Here is a 17,167-nt window from a genome sequence, read left to right on the forward strand (position 1 = left end):
ATAACTACTACAAACTTCAGCTACATATTTCAAACTTCAATCGCAACATTTTAGTAACTTATGAAAAAATTCAACACCAAACTTCAACTTCATAGTTCAATCAATCTCATCAACTTCTATCTCATCATTCAACAACTACTGCAAATGCCAATAGCAAACTTCAACTATAAATGTCAAAAGCAAACTTCAACTTCATAGCTCATTTTTCAGGACCTTTTGGAAATACTTGTACTAAGACAATCACCATTTCAATCTCCTCAATTATTCAACACTAGTTGTATCTTGATCAACTACATTCAACTTTTGTTTTAAAGTAAGAATTTGAGTAATTGACAATGTTTTTCTTAAGATGTCAATAATTTGTAACTTAGATGGAACATATTGAACTACAAGTTTCTCAGCAAGAACTTGTTCCCTTATGTAATGGCCATCAATTTCAATATCCTTTGTTTTGGCATGGAAAACTGGATTTGTTGCCAAGGCCCTTGCACTAACATTATCACACCAAATAACAGGAAATGTCTCAAAGGTTAAACTTAAATCAGAAAAGAGACTTTGTAACCAAGCTACTTTAGTAGCTGTATGTGCCAGTGCATGTATTCAGCCTTAGTAGATGATAAAGCAACCACTTTCTGCTTTTTAGAGCCTAATCGAATCAAATTTGGACCCAAGTACACACAGTACCCACTGGTTGACCTTCTGTCTATAATACTACTTCCCTAGTCTACATCAGCATAACATTCTATGTTTAAAGCAGTTGCTGGTCGAAAAATCAATCCATGATTCATAATTCCTTTGAGATATCTTTTCTAGTGACCACAAGCCCAAGGAATAATGCAAAGAACCAAGTGTTTTTAAGGCAAACTTATCATTAAGCTCTTTCACCAGTTGATGAATAAACACAATGTTTGATCCAATGAGAAGGATGTCATCAACATAGACCAAAACATATGTCATGTGAGTATTCTCCTTATGAACAAATAGATTGGAAATAGAAACTAAATTGTAAAATCCTTTACTGATTAGAGCTTATTTGAACTTATTAAACTATGCTCTTGGAGCTTGTCTAAGTCCATACAATGCCTTATTTAGCTTGCAAACATAGGATGTTTTATGTTGATTAATAAAACCAAAAGGTTGTTGCATATAAATAGTCTCATTCAGTTCACCATTTAAGAAGGCATTGTTAAAATCCACTTGTTGAATGTCCCAATTATAGGTAGCAGCAAGTGTAGGGATAATCCTAATGGTAAAAGGTTTTATAACTTGACTGAAAGTCTCAAAATAATCTAACCTAGCAATTTGTTGAAAACCCCTAACAACTAATCTTGCTTTATACTTCTGCAAAGTACCATCAACATGGAATTTGGTTCTAAAAACCCATTTATTGCCAACAATATTCATCTCTGAAGTAAAAGAGAGAAGAGTCCCTGTATTGTTAGCAATTAAGGCATCATATTCATTCTGCATGACTTGTTTCCATTCTAGTAAACTAAAAGCTTCAAATATTGTTGCTGGTTTAGGAACAGATGAGCTAACATCAATAAACACAGTATGACAAAGTGTTCTGCTTTTTTTTTTTTTTTTTTTTTTTTTTTTTTTTTGCTCTTGTTAGCATGGGATGCACATTGAGATTAGCATCTGATTGCTCAGACACATTAGAGAGCTGAGATGAGAAAAAATCAACTTCAATAGGACAGGTAATGAGTGATTGGTCAGAAATGATAGTTTGTGGTGATTGTATAGGTGTAGAGAAAGATGGAAAAGTTGTTGTTGTTGTGGGAATAAATGTTGTGTGTGGTGTAGAAGGAGATTGATAATTGATAATTGATAATTGATTGATCAGAAGTATAGTTTGTCGTGATTGCGTAGGTGTAGAAAGAGAAATAGGTGTTCATGTTTCTTGAGAAATAGAAGTTGTGAGTGGTGAGGTTAAGAATTGTCTAGAAGATGATGATAAAGCTGCAATGTGAACTAAGCTATTATGGAAATCCACAGAATTAAACTTTTCCAACCTTATTTCATATTTCTACAACATAAATTGAGCTTCTTGCAAGGACACTGAGTCAGTTCGAGATTTTATTCTTAAAGTAAGATTGACAACAGCTGCATCCTACTCTGGACCTAGGCCATCTAAGATATATTGGAGCAAATCTTCTTCAAAAACAATTTGTGCACTAGTTGATAAACTGTTAGATATTCCTTTCATCTTTCTTACATACTCACTAATACTGAGATTATCATTACTTGTATTCTGACCCGAGCTTTAGAATCAGTAAGAAACTCCTTTTCAAGAGTAAACCAAATTTCAGTAGAATATGGACATTTTGAAACAGTTTTGAACATACTCTCAGAGATGGAGGCTAATAACCAGCTAACAAGAAATTTTTCAATTCGCTTCCATAAAGTGTAAGCTGGATTGATTTTCTCTTTAGCAAAAAATTCATCATTTGAACATCAGCTACATCTTTAGTGTTATCAGACTTGTTCAGAACTAAAGGAGCTGGACGAGGAACCAAACCTGTTAGATGATCTTCCAATTTGTGAGCTCCTATTGCAAACAATGCTTGTGAACGCCAGAATCTATAACTATCTCCATTAAGCTTCGGATTGATAATCTAAAGACTAGAGGAAATTGTTGAAGGAGCAAAATTGATTAAGCTGTTGATTGATTTGTGAAGTATTTTATCCATGTTATTTGTTGATCGAGAACTTTCAGAGTTTTTAGCCATTGACTTTAGTCAATGATGCTCTGATACCATGTGAGAGTTAGGGATTTGAGAGAAAAATGATAGAGAAATGAGCTAAATCTTTTACTATTTTGTATTGAACAACTCACTCAAAATGGAGTACAAAATCAGTTTATAACTGATGTTTACAACACAAAACGACATCACTTTAAGCTAAGTAATCTTACTCAAAAACGACATCACTTTAAGCTAAGTAATCTTACTCAGAAGCGGCAACACTTTAAGCTGCACTAAAGACTCAATCTGAAAACGTCACCGTTTGGCTTTTGTTTAACAGGTTGATCGTAACTTATATCTGCAATTTGTGACTCTAGAAACACTATTTCTTGATTGAGATCCTCAAAATTGTTAAATTGTCATCTCACCTAAAAGTTTAAGCTTATTATTACATTTCTGGAACCCACAACAAGAATAAACTAAAGACTTTATCTTACTCATAATTTAACTTTCGAATTCTCTGACAGTGTTTAATAGCTTGAGGTATTCAAAATTGTGCGTATTTTATACAAGCCCTTGCACTTGCACTTGCACTTGCACTAGCACTACATTAATGTGGCACATGCATGCCAAANGACTCTAGAAACACTATTTCTTGATTGAGGTCCTCAAAATTGTTACATTGTCATCCCACCTAAAAGCTTAAGCTTGTTATTGCATTTCTGGAACCCACAACAAGAATAAACTAAAGACTTTATCTTACTCATAATTTAACTTTCGAATTCTCTGACAGTGTTTAATAGCTTGAGGTATTCAAAATTGTGCGTATTTTATACAAGCCCTTGCACTTGCACTTGCACTTGCACTAGCACTACATTAATGTGGCACATGCATGCCAAATATTTATGTATAGGTTGCAAGGTTTAAACGTGAACCATCCCACATTGTGTATCTAGAGATACGAGTCAATTGCCTCTTGTAAATGGCCATAGCAAGCCGACCAGCTACTGTATTATATGTTAAAGTTAAGTTTGTACCCAGACTCCTTTACCTTTATTTAACAGATCCAAAGCTTCAACAAATTTGCATAAATTTAGCATCTCCGCTGCCACAAAACAGACATTTTTGCAGAAAACCCTCGTATCCTTTAACTCAAAATTGATTTATAGCTTCACAAGTGATACCTATAACATAAGCATTTTGAAATCAAGCTCATGATCACGCAACTGAAATTAATAACCTCTCACGTCATTCCATTATGTAGAGTCAAAGTTTTAAGGGGATATTATTTGTGAGCTTCCAGAGGTTTCCACAAATGTAAGGAAAACCCTAACATCATATTTTGTAAGAGTATATGATTTTAGAGTCAAAGTTTTAAGGGGATATTATTTGTGAGCTTCCAGAGGTTTCCACAAATGTAAGGAAAACCCTAACATCATATTTTGTAAGAGTATATGATTTACCATCCTTGCCCAATCAAGTAAGGAACAAAATAGAATTCGAGATATGCAAAAACAAGTAATTTACATAAAAGGTTTACGCAACTTTTTTTTTTTTTTGGTAATCTGAGTGTCTGGACTAACTTATACACACTTTAACCGGATTTTGCTACTTGAATGACAACTTTCTTTATTATTTTTATTTAGTTAACTTGCAAGGATTTAAGAATAGGAAAGGTATGAAAAAAAAATTGGGAGATATAAATTAAGAACAAAATAGTACGTGTTTCTAACAGGAGAATCAAATGAAAAAATGATCTTGATCGTCGGTAAGAACACAAACTCTAGTGGTCAACATTGAAGGGCTAAAGATTGATGAACTATATTATAAAAAGGAGCTATTCAAATTTATAACCCCAACAATTTTGTTGATTTTGGGTATTACTTCACGTGATATTTTGTCTCATCAGTCAACAGGATTCACTAGCCTTGGGGCCTGCCAGTTGGGTGGGCTTATCTGGTATTGCATCATATTGGGTTTGAAATAAGGGAACTGATTTTCCAACCTCAGTTATTTAATTAGTGGCCTCAAATATTAGTGGAAATTAGAAAGAAGCAGAGTAGTAGATTTTCAACATGATGGTAGAAGAGCAATTGATGATCTAATATGGTCTTTTAAGTTTGAGTCTCAATAATGATAAAGAATAAAAGAAGGATTTAATATAGTTTACTAAATTCGAGTTCTCATGACCCTTAATAAGAGTGACTATTAGAGTTCTTATTTGATTACTAGTTTCAGATCTCGAAAGATTAATTGAAGTACGTGTAAACTGGTTTAAATACTACAGTCATCAAAGTCGGAAAAAGAAAAAGAAAAAAAGAAAGGGTATTAGATTTTGGTCAGACATTCAAAATATCTTATATCAATTCAACCAACAATTCAAAAATTCGTTAGTAAAGCAAAGAACCTTTAAGCATTCTGCCCAACTTTAGTTTTAAACGACTGACGTTGGCAAGGGGTATAATTCAACAGCCATCTTTTTAGAATCAATTGATGACCTGTACTCAATTCTGGTCCTGCAAATATCTTTAGTATCTAGCTCAAATTGATGTCTAAATTCCCCATTTAGATATTCAGACATTCAAATTTAAGATAAGAAAGGCTACCTTTCTACCATTCCTGGAAACTGATGGTTTTGTTCTCTTGTTTCCTCCAGATTGAGTTGAGCTAATCCGTATCTACTCACCATCCTCATGCTGCTACACTTTATTGGACCGTTCTCTCGTTTTCAGAAAAAAAAATATCCAATCGCATTCTTTTATTTATGATAAAGAATAACCTTATCCAGAATCAAAAGGCCTCATAATTTTTTATTTTATTTAAATTATAATAAAAAAAATAATGATCTAAATCATTAACTGAGATCTTAAAACACAAAAGCCTGATCATGTCTACTGTCTACATAATAAATATATTTTTTACTCTAATCTCTCTAATACCCCTGTTGTTTAATGAAATTCCTGACATACCCTTAACATACTACATTTATTTCTATTTTTAAAATATAATTTGTTTTCTTGGAAGTGGATAAAGATAATGTAAGAAAGATGAAACAAAACGTCATACTATTTAAAAAGATGATTCACGGAAGATAAGATGAGACCACTCACACTTTATACTTTTCTCCAATTTGAAATATAACACTAGTGTCCCTGTCACACGCGCGCTTTTCCCGTCAACCAACCCTGACATTCACCTATAAATAACCCAAACGCGCGTGATCTTCTTCACTGTTCACCTCTTCATATTTTACTGCCATGCGGATCGCATAACACTCAACACCTCAACTCTATCCCCCGCTCCGTTACGCACCATTCTTTTATTTTCTTTCTTCCTTAACCACCGGTACGTCACGTTACGTTACTTTACACTCCACTGTCTTCCACGTTATCTTTCTGTTACAAATCAAAACCGACGTCGTTTTAGTTCAATCATCTTCTTAAAGAATTACTTTCTCTGTCTCCCACATTTTTAAAGTCGGCCGGCCAATGCTGTCGTGTCGCTCCACAAAAATTCACTAATATGAAAAACCACACTACGAAACAAAATCAAATGTTTAAAATTACCATTAATCCTTGGGGCTAATGAGTATTTTTCAATAATTTCTGTCCTCGTATGTTAGTTTGCTCCTTTTTTGTTACATGATTTTGTTCTTATATTGATTTCGCATTGTTGAAGTTGTTGTGTTTGTGGGTTTCAGGTAACATCTAATTCAACTTTTAAGAGAATGGAGATCTGCTTCCAGTTCAAGATGTCTTCTGAAGAGTCTCTAATGGAGCTCGGTTCCGGAAATTTTGGGTATTCATTGTTATTTTTTTTTAACTTATCAACTTCTCTTTTTACTTAATTGGTTGGTTTCTGATTCAAATTTGTTATTATTTTTTGTTTTAATAATTAAGGTGTTCACACTATAGAAGGAGGTGCAAAATTAGAACTCCATGTTGTGATGAGATTTTTGATTGCAGACATTGCCATAACGAATCTAAGGTTTTCTTTTTTCCTTACTGAACAATTTGTTGTAATTTAGTTCTATTATTGATAATTAAGTTTAATAAAATTACAAATTGGAATTTTTTTTTTTTAAATAACAGAACTCTATGGAAGTTGATCCCCATCATCGTCACGATGTTCCTCGCCATGAATTGAAAAGGGTTAGTTGTATTATCTCTAGTTCTTTTGTTGTGATAACAGCTCATTTTAGCTTTGGTATTGTGGCATTATTATGAAGCTTGGAAATATGTTTAAAGAAAAGATTGGATAAAAAAAAAATACATAAATAAAGAGAAGATAGATACAATTCGTTAAGAATGTTTTGATGTCTGCAAAAAGTTATCAATTCCTTGTCAAAAGTTGCAAACACTATGGATAAGGAGTATCTATCTTTTGATTTTCAATTGGCTCCTTTAGGGGATAGTTTTGAATGGAAAGGACAAAGGAGAACATTTCAAAAATAAATGATTTTATTTGACGCCCGTGTAGATGCTCATGGTCTCAAGCAAGATTTACCTTTGTTGGATCTTGTTTCTCTTGAATTGTATTGGTTGACTCTAATCCAATGTTACTTACGCTCTGTGCTTCTTTATCAGGTCATCTGTTCCTTGTGTGCCACAGAACAAGATGTAAGTCATCTAAATTATTTTTTGTGATACTATTAAAAACGGTTGCTGACAATTGATACAGGATGAAGAAATGCTTATGAGTGGTGTGCTAATTTGTCATTTTTCGTTAGGTTCAACAACACTGCATTAAATGCGGGGTTTGCATGGGGAAGTATTTTTGCTCCAAATGCAAGTTTTTTGATGATGACGTAAGCCCGTTAGTTCAAAGATTTTTCTTGAAGTTTATAGCCTGTTAAATCAGTCTTGCTATCTGATTGATCATTCTATGTTATTAGGTTTCGAAGAATCAATACCATTGCAATGAATGCGGTATATGCAGGTTAAATTATTTTCACTATTGCTACTATTCTTTTCTTGTCATTGTTGTACCTAGTTCACCTTAATGGTTATTTATAGACATTTTATCTAAATTGCTGTGCATTGGTATTGCATGCAGAACTGGTGGAGAGGATAACTTTTTCCATTGCAACAAATGTGGTAAGATTGAAGCTTCATTATTGGTTGTTTGAGAAATTGTTTAATCTGTGCTTTCATGAGTTACTTAATTAGGAGGCAATTACTTCTTTTTAGGTTGTTGCTATTCAAACTTGTTGAAGGACTCACACAAATGTGTGGAAAGAGCAATGCACCATAATTGCCCAGTTTGCTTTGAGGTAAATTTAATTTCTAATAAGCTTGACAAGAATGATCCTAGAGGTTCTATTTTCTAAAGTAACTAATTTCATATCATTACACAGTTCCTATTTGATACAACGAGAGGCATAACTGTTTTGCGTTGTGGACACAATATACATTTGGAATGTGTGAAGGAGATGGAACGGCATTTCCGGTAACGTGTTGTTTTCTTGTAACTAGTTTTTATAAAATGCTTTCGGTTTTAAATTTCTTTATGTAATTATTGGCAGCTGGCTTATGTATTAATAAAGTTCTTTCAGATATTCTTGCCCAATTTGCTCAAAATCATATTGTGATATGTCCCGTGTGTGGGAAAAACTTGACCGAGAGGTATTTCTTTGATAAAAAAATTAAGTTGTTAGAAATTATAATATTTCTGCACCTCTATCTGTGTCATAATTTCTCACTGAAACTTTTTCAAAACATTATTCAGGTTGCATCAACACCCATGCCTCAAATGTATGATAACAAAATGGTAAGGAATATAATGGTTGCGATATCTGATTTCTACATTGATTTTTCAGTTTGGTAATATTAAGTTTGGCATTATTATTATCTAGGTTTGGATTCTCTGTAATGACTGTGGGGAAGCATCAGAAGTAAATTTTCACGTCTTGGCACACAAATGCCTAAAATGTAATTCCTACAATACAAGGCAGACACGGGGAGGGCCTGCTTCATGCTCACCAGGGATTTCTCAGATGATGCGATGATTGGCTTCTTCAATCAAACTTCAGTAACAGTACAAAATCTACTTTAGTTTTTTTATCAATCGTTAACAAAAGTCCTCGGATGAAGAAAGTGTACCTGAGACAGTAGGGGGATAAGCTGGGGTATTCGTTCCTTTATTCTTTGACTGTCATTTACCAACTTGTACACATGCTTGTTCTAATAGGTGCTCAATCTTGAGTTTAAGTTTTTCATTTTCTCGAAGTATGCAGACCCCTTGTCAAAGGGCTTTATCAATACTACTACTACTACTAATAAAAAGTTATTTTTTCTTGAGACGTTCTGATTTGATGGGTGATTTAAATTTTCATATATTTCATTATTTTGTCCGCAAAAATCCTCTGTTCTCTATATGATAAGTAGTCAATGGAAATGCTATTGTGATTGTTTACTATACATAGGGTGTACTATGTCATGCATGTACCAAGCCAATAATAAATTATTGTAGACTTTGTTATATAAATAGTTATTTTAAAGCATTAATTATATTAATTCCTCCGATTGATGAAAGGGGAAATGATAGACATATAACATGCACTATTAGCTTGGTACATGTATTTCCTGCAAATTAAAGATCGTTTTCTTCCATTTTATATTTGCTTATGTTACTTTTTGTGAGATAATTTTTTTATGAAGAGAATAGCTACATAATCTTAAAACGTTGAAATTTGATTGCGGTATTTATGATCTGCAATGAGTGTTGTCAACTATAATTAAGCCAGATTCTTTCATGTTTGGCGTGTGTGGTTGAAACAAAGGAATTAAAAAAGAAGAAAAAAAAAATGCCATGTACTTGTTTCTCATTGTTCCATTCTATTTCTATAAGATAAGAAGAGTCATAGAAGCAAAATGTGGTTGGAAAGAAGAAAAACTCTGCAATCTCTTCCTAGTTCCTAGCTAGTTAGCCATAGGGTTTGGTCCATACAATTCTATTCCTCGACGATTGATCGGCTGCAATGGCCTTGCATTCATCTCCGCATACTGCAAATTTTGTTCATTATACAACATTAGAATACTTCATTGCTCATTCTAAGAATATAGCCTTAAAATTAGAACACTAAGTTACTTACATCGTGGACTGCAATTCGAAGTGCCTTGATTTGGTCTTCTGACACAGTTCTTATCTGTTATTACCATTCAAACACGTATAAGCTTTTCATTTTTTATGAATAAATTAAACAAGTAGAAAATCATTTAGAGAATTTGCATGATTTAGGGTTTGTGAGGATTTAGACTTACCAATTTGTTGATTATCCAATTTACACCCTCAGTGCAAGGAGGAACAGTTAGTGAACCTATGTATCTATAATATTTTCTGCCACCCATCTTGATTTCGTATGGATGAATCATCCCCATGTCTCTCTCTTGCAATTGATCGGCCATAGACGTTATATTGTTGATCAGCTGATAATCAATTGTTCAAAACTCAAGAGAATGAGATCACAAGATGTCAACAAATTAAAAAATTCATGGTAAAAATATTGTACCTTAGAGAGGAAAGGATCTGGGGGACCAATCTTGTAAAGGAGTCCAATGACAGTAATCTTGTTTGTGACGTTGGGGTCAATGCTTGTATGAACCATGTGTAACTCCAAGTCATACCTAACATTTTAATTCAACCATAAACACATCAATTAAGCCCTCTTTAATCTTGATTTTTTTTATTATCAAAGGTAATTAATTATACTACATTATTTACCTCCGGCCATTGATGGTATGCTCGGAAGGTGAGTGCCAGTGGGCTTGATCCAGCAAGTAACCAGTGCCGTTCATCTCCACGGTTCCGGCACTGTGATCTAACCATTTCAGCTGCGTTCACAAGGCCAAATCAATTAGACATTTAAAAGAATGTTATTAAATCAATAATTTTAATTCATTGATTTAATTAAAATTATTATGCATAATTAGTGTAATAATTATCAAACATAATAATGGTCCCGAAAAGAAAAAAAAAAAAAAAAAAAGACAACCAGATAAGTGAAGGAGAGTATTTATGTTCAACAATGCATTTGTTGGTTAACAATAAAGATTGACTCGCAATCCAATCTTACAAATTTTCTTTCACAATCTTGATGTGATAGTTCGCAGTAGAATAGGTGGAATCTATTGTCAATTGACCAATACAAACTGTTACGTCAGGGTTGTGAGAGAAAGTTTGTAAAATTGACTTGTAAATACTGTAGTATTATTGGTTAACAATAAAGATTGATTCACAAACTTTCTTTCACAATTTCGATGTGACAGTTTGCAATATGATAAGTGAGATTCATTGTTATCTGACTAAGTACAAGCTGTCACATCTAGATTTGAGAGAAAGTTTGTAAAATTGAGTTATGAGTTAAGTATTGTTAATATTAGGGTTTAGATGTGTTGTTATGTTTTTTCAACCCTCTAAAATTTGCTTACTTCCAAAATACCCCGTAAAAAAACATATGACCCCACAATAAAAAATTATTTGTTGACCAACCCATGTGCAGCATGCTGATTGCGCGTAGTCTGAGGCTGGCTTCTTTAACAAAAAGTTGGAGGCAATCAAGCACTCATGCCCTGAAAATTATTTCATTTTTTTTTCTTTTTTGGGAAAAAGAATTTTTTTAAAGCTGATTAGTTGTGTGGGACTGTAATTGGAAATTTTAAATTCATCAACTTTAATAAACCTGCCAGTCATAAGTTAGCTGTTGATGGAAAGTGGAAACACATTTCATTTCAAGATTTAGCATGTTTGCGCAGATATTTGTTCTTGAAAGAGAATTAATTTGAGCAAATCATCAATGAAGGTACATGCAATATGTTGAGTTCAAATAATCGATAAATTATTACTTACGGAAATATCATGGCCTCGATTCTTGAGAGTAGCTTTACAAGGTTTGTAGCTTCTCTTTAAATCTCCTGATTTGAGGATCACTTTCACTCTTTCACTACTCATATCAATGGGAGATTGCATACTTCCTTTTTTACATGTAGACCATTCTTCCTTGAGATCTCCCCAGTGTCCTGGTCCCTTCTCACCACCTCCTGCGTAGTCGAACTCTCTCTCATCCTCTGCATCATATTTTTACATCAAATTAAATCTCTCGAACTGCAGAAAACAAATATTGCAAAGACAAAAAGAAACTAACACAAGCACAAGTATAAATATATGTTGTTAATTATTACCAACTTCTTGAGCTGAGACTGATATTAACGAGAAAAGAAGCACAAAGATCACAAAACAAGAGATGAAGATGGGTTTGCTTTGGTTCATCGTGTTCTTGAAGCCGAACATGCCGAACTTGCAGAAGAAATTAAAGATATATAGCGTAGGTGTGAGAAATTAACAATGATTCTTGATTGGATATGGTGATACGATCTTACACATATATATACTAACAAGTGGGTTTCTTGTGAGATAATTGGGTATTAATAGAAACAATAACAATGAATTTCCGGCAAGTTTCTAGGATTCAACAACCCTCGTATGAACGTAGGACCCAAAAAAATTTCTTCTTTTAAAAAAAAAAAATAAAGCCAGGTTTATGGATGCCAACTACAGATTACGTGCAGGGATTTTATTATGTAGTTTTTAGGAAAGAAAACGGGTGAGGGATAGAAAATATAATTAGTTTGTGTTTGTCACCATTCACATTGTTTTAATTTATTTATTAACCATAATTATGTCGATTTTAATTACATGGTTGTTTTTGTGTATATGTGAGTCAATATTACATCTTAATTTGGGAAATTGTATTGAGTAATGCTCAAGATTTGTGTCTCTAATTTGGCATTTGAGTTTGCCGGCCCGTTCCTAATTACAATTTCAGCCTAACCTTTTTATTTTGGAAAGAAAATAGGAGATAATGTTAGATCAATAACCTAATATTAACCTTAATAGAATGAAATAATTTCTCAGACTGGTTGCAGTGTCAAGTTAATTATTCAAAATCATAAAAACAAATTATGATAATAAAGAAAGAGTTTCTCTAGTTAAAAATTAAAAAAAAAAAAAAAAAATGGCTCTCGTGATTGGATTTTGTAATTTTGAAAATATGCATGCTTTAGAAGATTCTGAAGTTAAAAAAAAATAGATAATTTGTTGTGGGTGGCCGGTGACCACGATAAACAATATGATACAAAGTTTCTGGAGTATTGATGTATACATTATAGCTTATCAAATTCACATTCAAAATTAATTATAGGGTATCAATATTTGACTTTGATATTGTCTTATTCTTCAGGTATATTTCAGATTTTGATACGGATAACGTAACTCGTAAAGAATGACGAAACTCTGGGAGACCATATGTGACTGCTCATACGCACGGTCGAACTTGAAAGTTCATAGGCTAGCTTGATTGACAAAGAAATGAATTCACACTTAAAAAGTTAAAATAATAATATTTTAGTCAACAAATAAAAAATTTGAAAGCCAGGCTTGTTCGTGGACACCAATTACGCGTGCAGGATTTTTTTATGTTAATTGTTTGTAGGTAAGAAAACGAGTAACCGATAGAAATTAACCATAAGAGTTAACTAGCTCCTGTTTGTAACCATTCACATTACTTAATTTACAAACCACAATTAAGTCAATTTTACGGTGTTGTTTATGAACGAAATAGAGACAACAACAGGAACAAAATATAATAGTAAAACAAATCAAATAGTAAACAAAGAAAATAATACGTGCGATTTACCTTGGTTCACCCAATATGGGCTACGTCCAGCTGAGTCAATATTATTGCAATATGCCTCACCTCTCTTGTTTACAATGAATGAATTGCTCTCACACATAACAAGAGAAAAACATGTTTATATACTAGGTTTAAGATATTAAACCTAGTTTTACAAGGATTCATATTCTTAAGCCCAACCCAAAAAGGAATTAGTAACTTAATAGAAATCCTACAGCGGTTATATATGGCGGGACCCCCGAGTGCGTCTCCGTTACCCATTAATGCTGAAGTAGTCGATAACTCCAACAGTTTATGTGTAAGTGCGCCAATATTTGGGTAATTATATTGAGTAATGCTCAACAACTTGTGTGTACAATTTCATCTTTGAACTTGCCGGCCAGTTTATATATATATATATTGATTAAATCTTATCAAATTCACACTTAAATTAATTATAGGGTATCAAATTTTGACTTCGATTTTCTTTTTCTTCTTCAAGTCCTATATGAGATTTTGATACGGACAAATGAAGTCGTAAAGAATGACGAAACTTTTAGTGACCAAATGTGGCTGTTCTGATAAGTACAGTCCAACTTGAAAGTTCAAATGCTAGCTTGATTGACAAGAATTGATTTTCTGATCACCAAAATCTTAAAATTAAAAACCTAGAAATTTCAAAAAGTGGTAAACTTTCTCACTCATACAAAATATCAGTATCAAATTTGATAGATCATTCGTTATATTGCTTAAAAGTTACAAATATACTGATAAAAAAATTAGTAATAAATTAGGATATATGGAAGCAGTAACACTATTTTAGATTAAAAATAGTCAAAGAATTAAAATTTGTGCTAGTTTATAAATTTTCAGTCTCTTTTAACTTGATAGAGGTTTTATTAAATAAAACTTTTGAAACACAAGTTACAAAAATAGTAAGATTGAAATATTTGTTTTTTAATGCATGATGTAATTGAATGTTTTAATCATCACTGGGTGGTCTGATAAAAAAAGGGTAAAAAAGGTTTCATGAGTTACTGAGTTTGAGTTCTAGCAAGCACTAATGGAGGTAGTCACTGAGACTTTTATTTGGTTGACAGTTCCAGGTCTCAGGAGATTAGTTGATGTACGCATAAGTTCTCCGAACATCTTTGATGATTAAAAAAAAAAAAATAATGGAATGTTTATCCTTCTGCATATCTATAAATTAGGTGAATTTATGGGTAGATTCTCATTCGTAGTGGCAAGACATTTAAAATACTTACTATAGATTAAAAGAAAAAAAAGTAATTATTAGAAGGAAACAACCGAGTAAGCCATGGTTTGCTGTGTGTTCAAGTTTTGGCTTTATATGATAATATATTTGTTGTATTGGATCCGCGTTTCTTATGGATTCAATAAAAGTATATCTTAATTAATTAATTAATTTAACAAACTTGGGTAGGGTAAGTAAAATCTTGGACAATGAAAAATGACAAAGAAATGAGCCACACGCCTTTTCAGATGAGGCAAACTGCATGGAAACATCCAAGAAATATCTAGCCACAGCCAGGTTCATGACTAACAGCCCATACCCACTTTCCTTAAAAAAATAAGGGCGAATGGCATGGATCTACGCATAATTTTCTGTAATAACAAGTTGGTACCCAAAAAGTTTAAAAATGACAGATAGCCACTTTCCGTCAGGTTCGGTTAGAAATTTCCGTTAGCTAAAAGATAACAGTGTAGAAAAAGACTCAAATACCCTTGACAGTTTAATATTATAGTTTTATTACTGACGTGGCAGCCTATGTGGTAGTGCCACCTCATCTGCCACATCACCAAATTGCCATATCAGGCACCCCATAATTAAAAAAAAAAAAAAATCAAATGTAAATCTCGGCTTCCGAATTTTTCAAACCTAGTCCCAAATTTCAAAACCTAAATTTTGAGTTCTCTCCCAAATAATATCAATCCCTAAACCCAAATTACAAACCCTAAATTTTGAATTCTCTCTCAAATGCTTACTACCCGGTCTTCAAAACTGTTCATAGCGATCTCTGACATTTAGATGAAATTTGTTTTTTTCACATTGTCCGAACTGCACCCCTTTTTCTCTTTCGTTCACCCTTTTAGTCACTAAATCGAATCAGAAGTTGATTGTTGTGATTGGGCAATATAAGTTTAGAATCACAATCTCCTCCTCCTCGGCGACGGTTATTATGCATCAAGTGTTTCGACGCTTTTGGGTTCTACTATTCACCTGTTCATCAGATGCAGCAGTATTATTGCCAAGGAACTTTTGACAACTGTTCTAGTAAATGGGCTGCTCTTTTAGACTGTTTAATTCTCAAAACCAAACCCTCTTCTCGCGTTGAGGTAATCATTTATTCTCCTTTTCCATCCCCATTTTCATTTACTTTATATAATTTTCTACATACTTTTGATGGCCCTGGTTCATCTTCTATCTATTAAGCTATTTACTTTGTATTTATTTTTGTGGTCCATTCTTCTTTTACTTTATTTTTATCGTATCGCTTCTTTTAAGTTATATTCAATCTCCAGGGAAAAACAAACTTCCAAATCAATATACTTTTTGGACTTTAATTTTTCACAACCAATTCACTTTGTATCTTGCTTGTGATTTATTTTCTTCAATTTTCAACTTAAGCATCAATTTTTTTTTTTTTTTTTTTTTCATCGTAGTATCTAAACTTCGAACAACTTTTGAAATCCAATTTTATTGGTTTATTAATGTGAGTAAAAGATTTTTCATTTTCAATGTTTTATTGTTACTTGCTTTGTTGTGAGAAAAATAAATTTCAAGGACTTCCTGCAATGACCATGTATGACTACTCACTGATGTTACTGTACTCAAGTATTTTCCCTTATATGCTAAATTGTTTTCTTCCATTGGTTCTAAACTTTAATTTTTTGAGTTTATGGTTACTTGTAGCCCTTCTGTCTCAGTTTACTCTAATGTTTTTCTTCCAGGTTGGAGGCCCAGTACAGCTAAGTATGATGAAGAGAAAATTGAAGTAAACTTTCTGAATGCATGTTATTTGGATTTGCTATCTTAATTCTTTAATTTTGGTAATATGTATGATTGAATCCTCAAAAATCAGATAGACGTGCATTTTACTGTCACTATAAATTATTAGATTGCTTAGGCTGCACTTGGTGCTTTGGAGGATATCGATTCAGTACAAGGTTTCAAATGACTTGCAATGTCGCTAATGTTTTGCAATAATTACAATGGGACTTGATGCATTGTATATAATGTATTGATATTGAAGTGCTTCTTAATTATGGTAACATTCTCCTTTTAAAATTTGTTTTGGTGATTGACCACTGTTTTCAGAATTCCAGTGGTCCATTTTGTCATATCTATTACTTACAATTTATTTGTTTTATCTTGTCTTTTTTTTTTTTTTTCCCTTGCCTGAACCAACTCAACTGCACTCCTAGGACTTACCTTGCTTAAAAGAATTGCTTAGGTTACATATACACATGAGAACTCAGGTTATATCGAACAATTATTTGTGTGTTGCAGTGAAATTGAAAGTAAGATAAATGGGCTTTATTAAAAAGTAATGTTGCATTGTGTGTTGCAGTGAAATTGAAAGTAAGATAACTGGGCTTTATTAAAAAGTAATGTTGCAGAATATCAGGATGAAATTTAGAGTTATTAGATGGAAGAACTTTGAAATTTTATACTGCACAGTTTGATCTTTTTGCTGTTTCCTTTAATGATATACTAAATGCAATCTCAGTTGGTCCTGAGCAATTGAAATTATTTTCCCACATAGCAGTTGTTTACTAGGGAATCCAA

At 32.8% G+C, this 17,167-nt stretch overlaps 2 protein-coding genes across 2 annotated transcripts; one reads left to right on the plus strand and one right to left on the minus strand.

Moving 5' to 3' along the window:
• The first annotated feature begins 6,172 nt into the window (after positions 1 to 6,172).
• LOC116137283 (E3 ubiquitin-protein ligase RZFP34-like) lies at positions 6,173 to 8,988 on the plus strand. Its single transcript, XM_031422966.1, has 13 exons — positions 6,173 to 6,304; positions 6,388 to 6,485; positions 6,587 to 6,674; positions 6,779 to 6,838; positions 7,274 to 7,306; positions 7,417 to 7,494; positions 7,582 to 7,625; positions 7,743 to 7,783; positions 7,877 to 7,959; positions 8,044 to 8,135; positions 8,242 to 8,311; positions 8,415 to 8,456; positions 8,542 to 8,988. Exons 2-13 carry the CDS (start codon positions 6,415 to 6,417, stop codon positions 8,692 to 8,694), a joined length of 855 nt encoding a protein of 284 aa, XP_031278826.1. The 5' UTR covers positions 6,173 to 6,304; positions 6,388 to 6,414; the 3' UTR covers positions 8,695 to 8,988.
• Positions 8,989 to 9,418: 430 nt separating this feature from the next.
• On the minus strand, positions 9,419 to 12,169 carry LOC116137299 (alpha carbonic anhydrase 7-like). Its single transcript, XM_031422985.1, has 7 exons — positions 11,867 to 12,169; positions 11,535 to 11,752; positions 10,410 to 10,519; positions 10,198 to 10,312; positions 9,950 to 10,114; positions 9,781 to 9,834; positions 9,419 to 9,691 (listed from the first exon to the last, which is right to left on the minus strand). The coding sequence occupies exons 1-7, from the start codon at positions 11,973 to 11,975 to the stop codon at positions 9,608 to 9,610; spliced, it is 855 nt and encodes a 284-aa protein (XP_031278845.1). The 5' UTR covers positions 11,976 to 12,169; the 3' UTR covers positions 9,419 to 9,607.
• Positions 12,170 to 17,167: the final 4,998 nt, after the last annotated feature.

This window comes from Pistacia vera, unplaced genomic scaffold (assembly GCF_008641045.1).
Source record: "Pistacia vera cultivar Batoury unplaced genomic scaffold, PisVer_v2 Contig322, whole genome shotgun sequence".
Classification (NCBI taxonomy): Eukaryota; Viridiplantae; Streptophyta; class Magnoliopsida; order Sapindales; family Anacardiaceae; genus Pistacia; species Pistacia vera.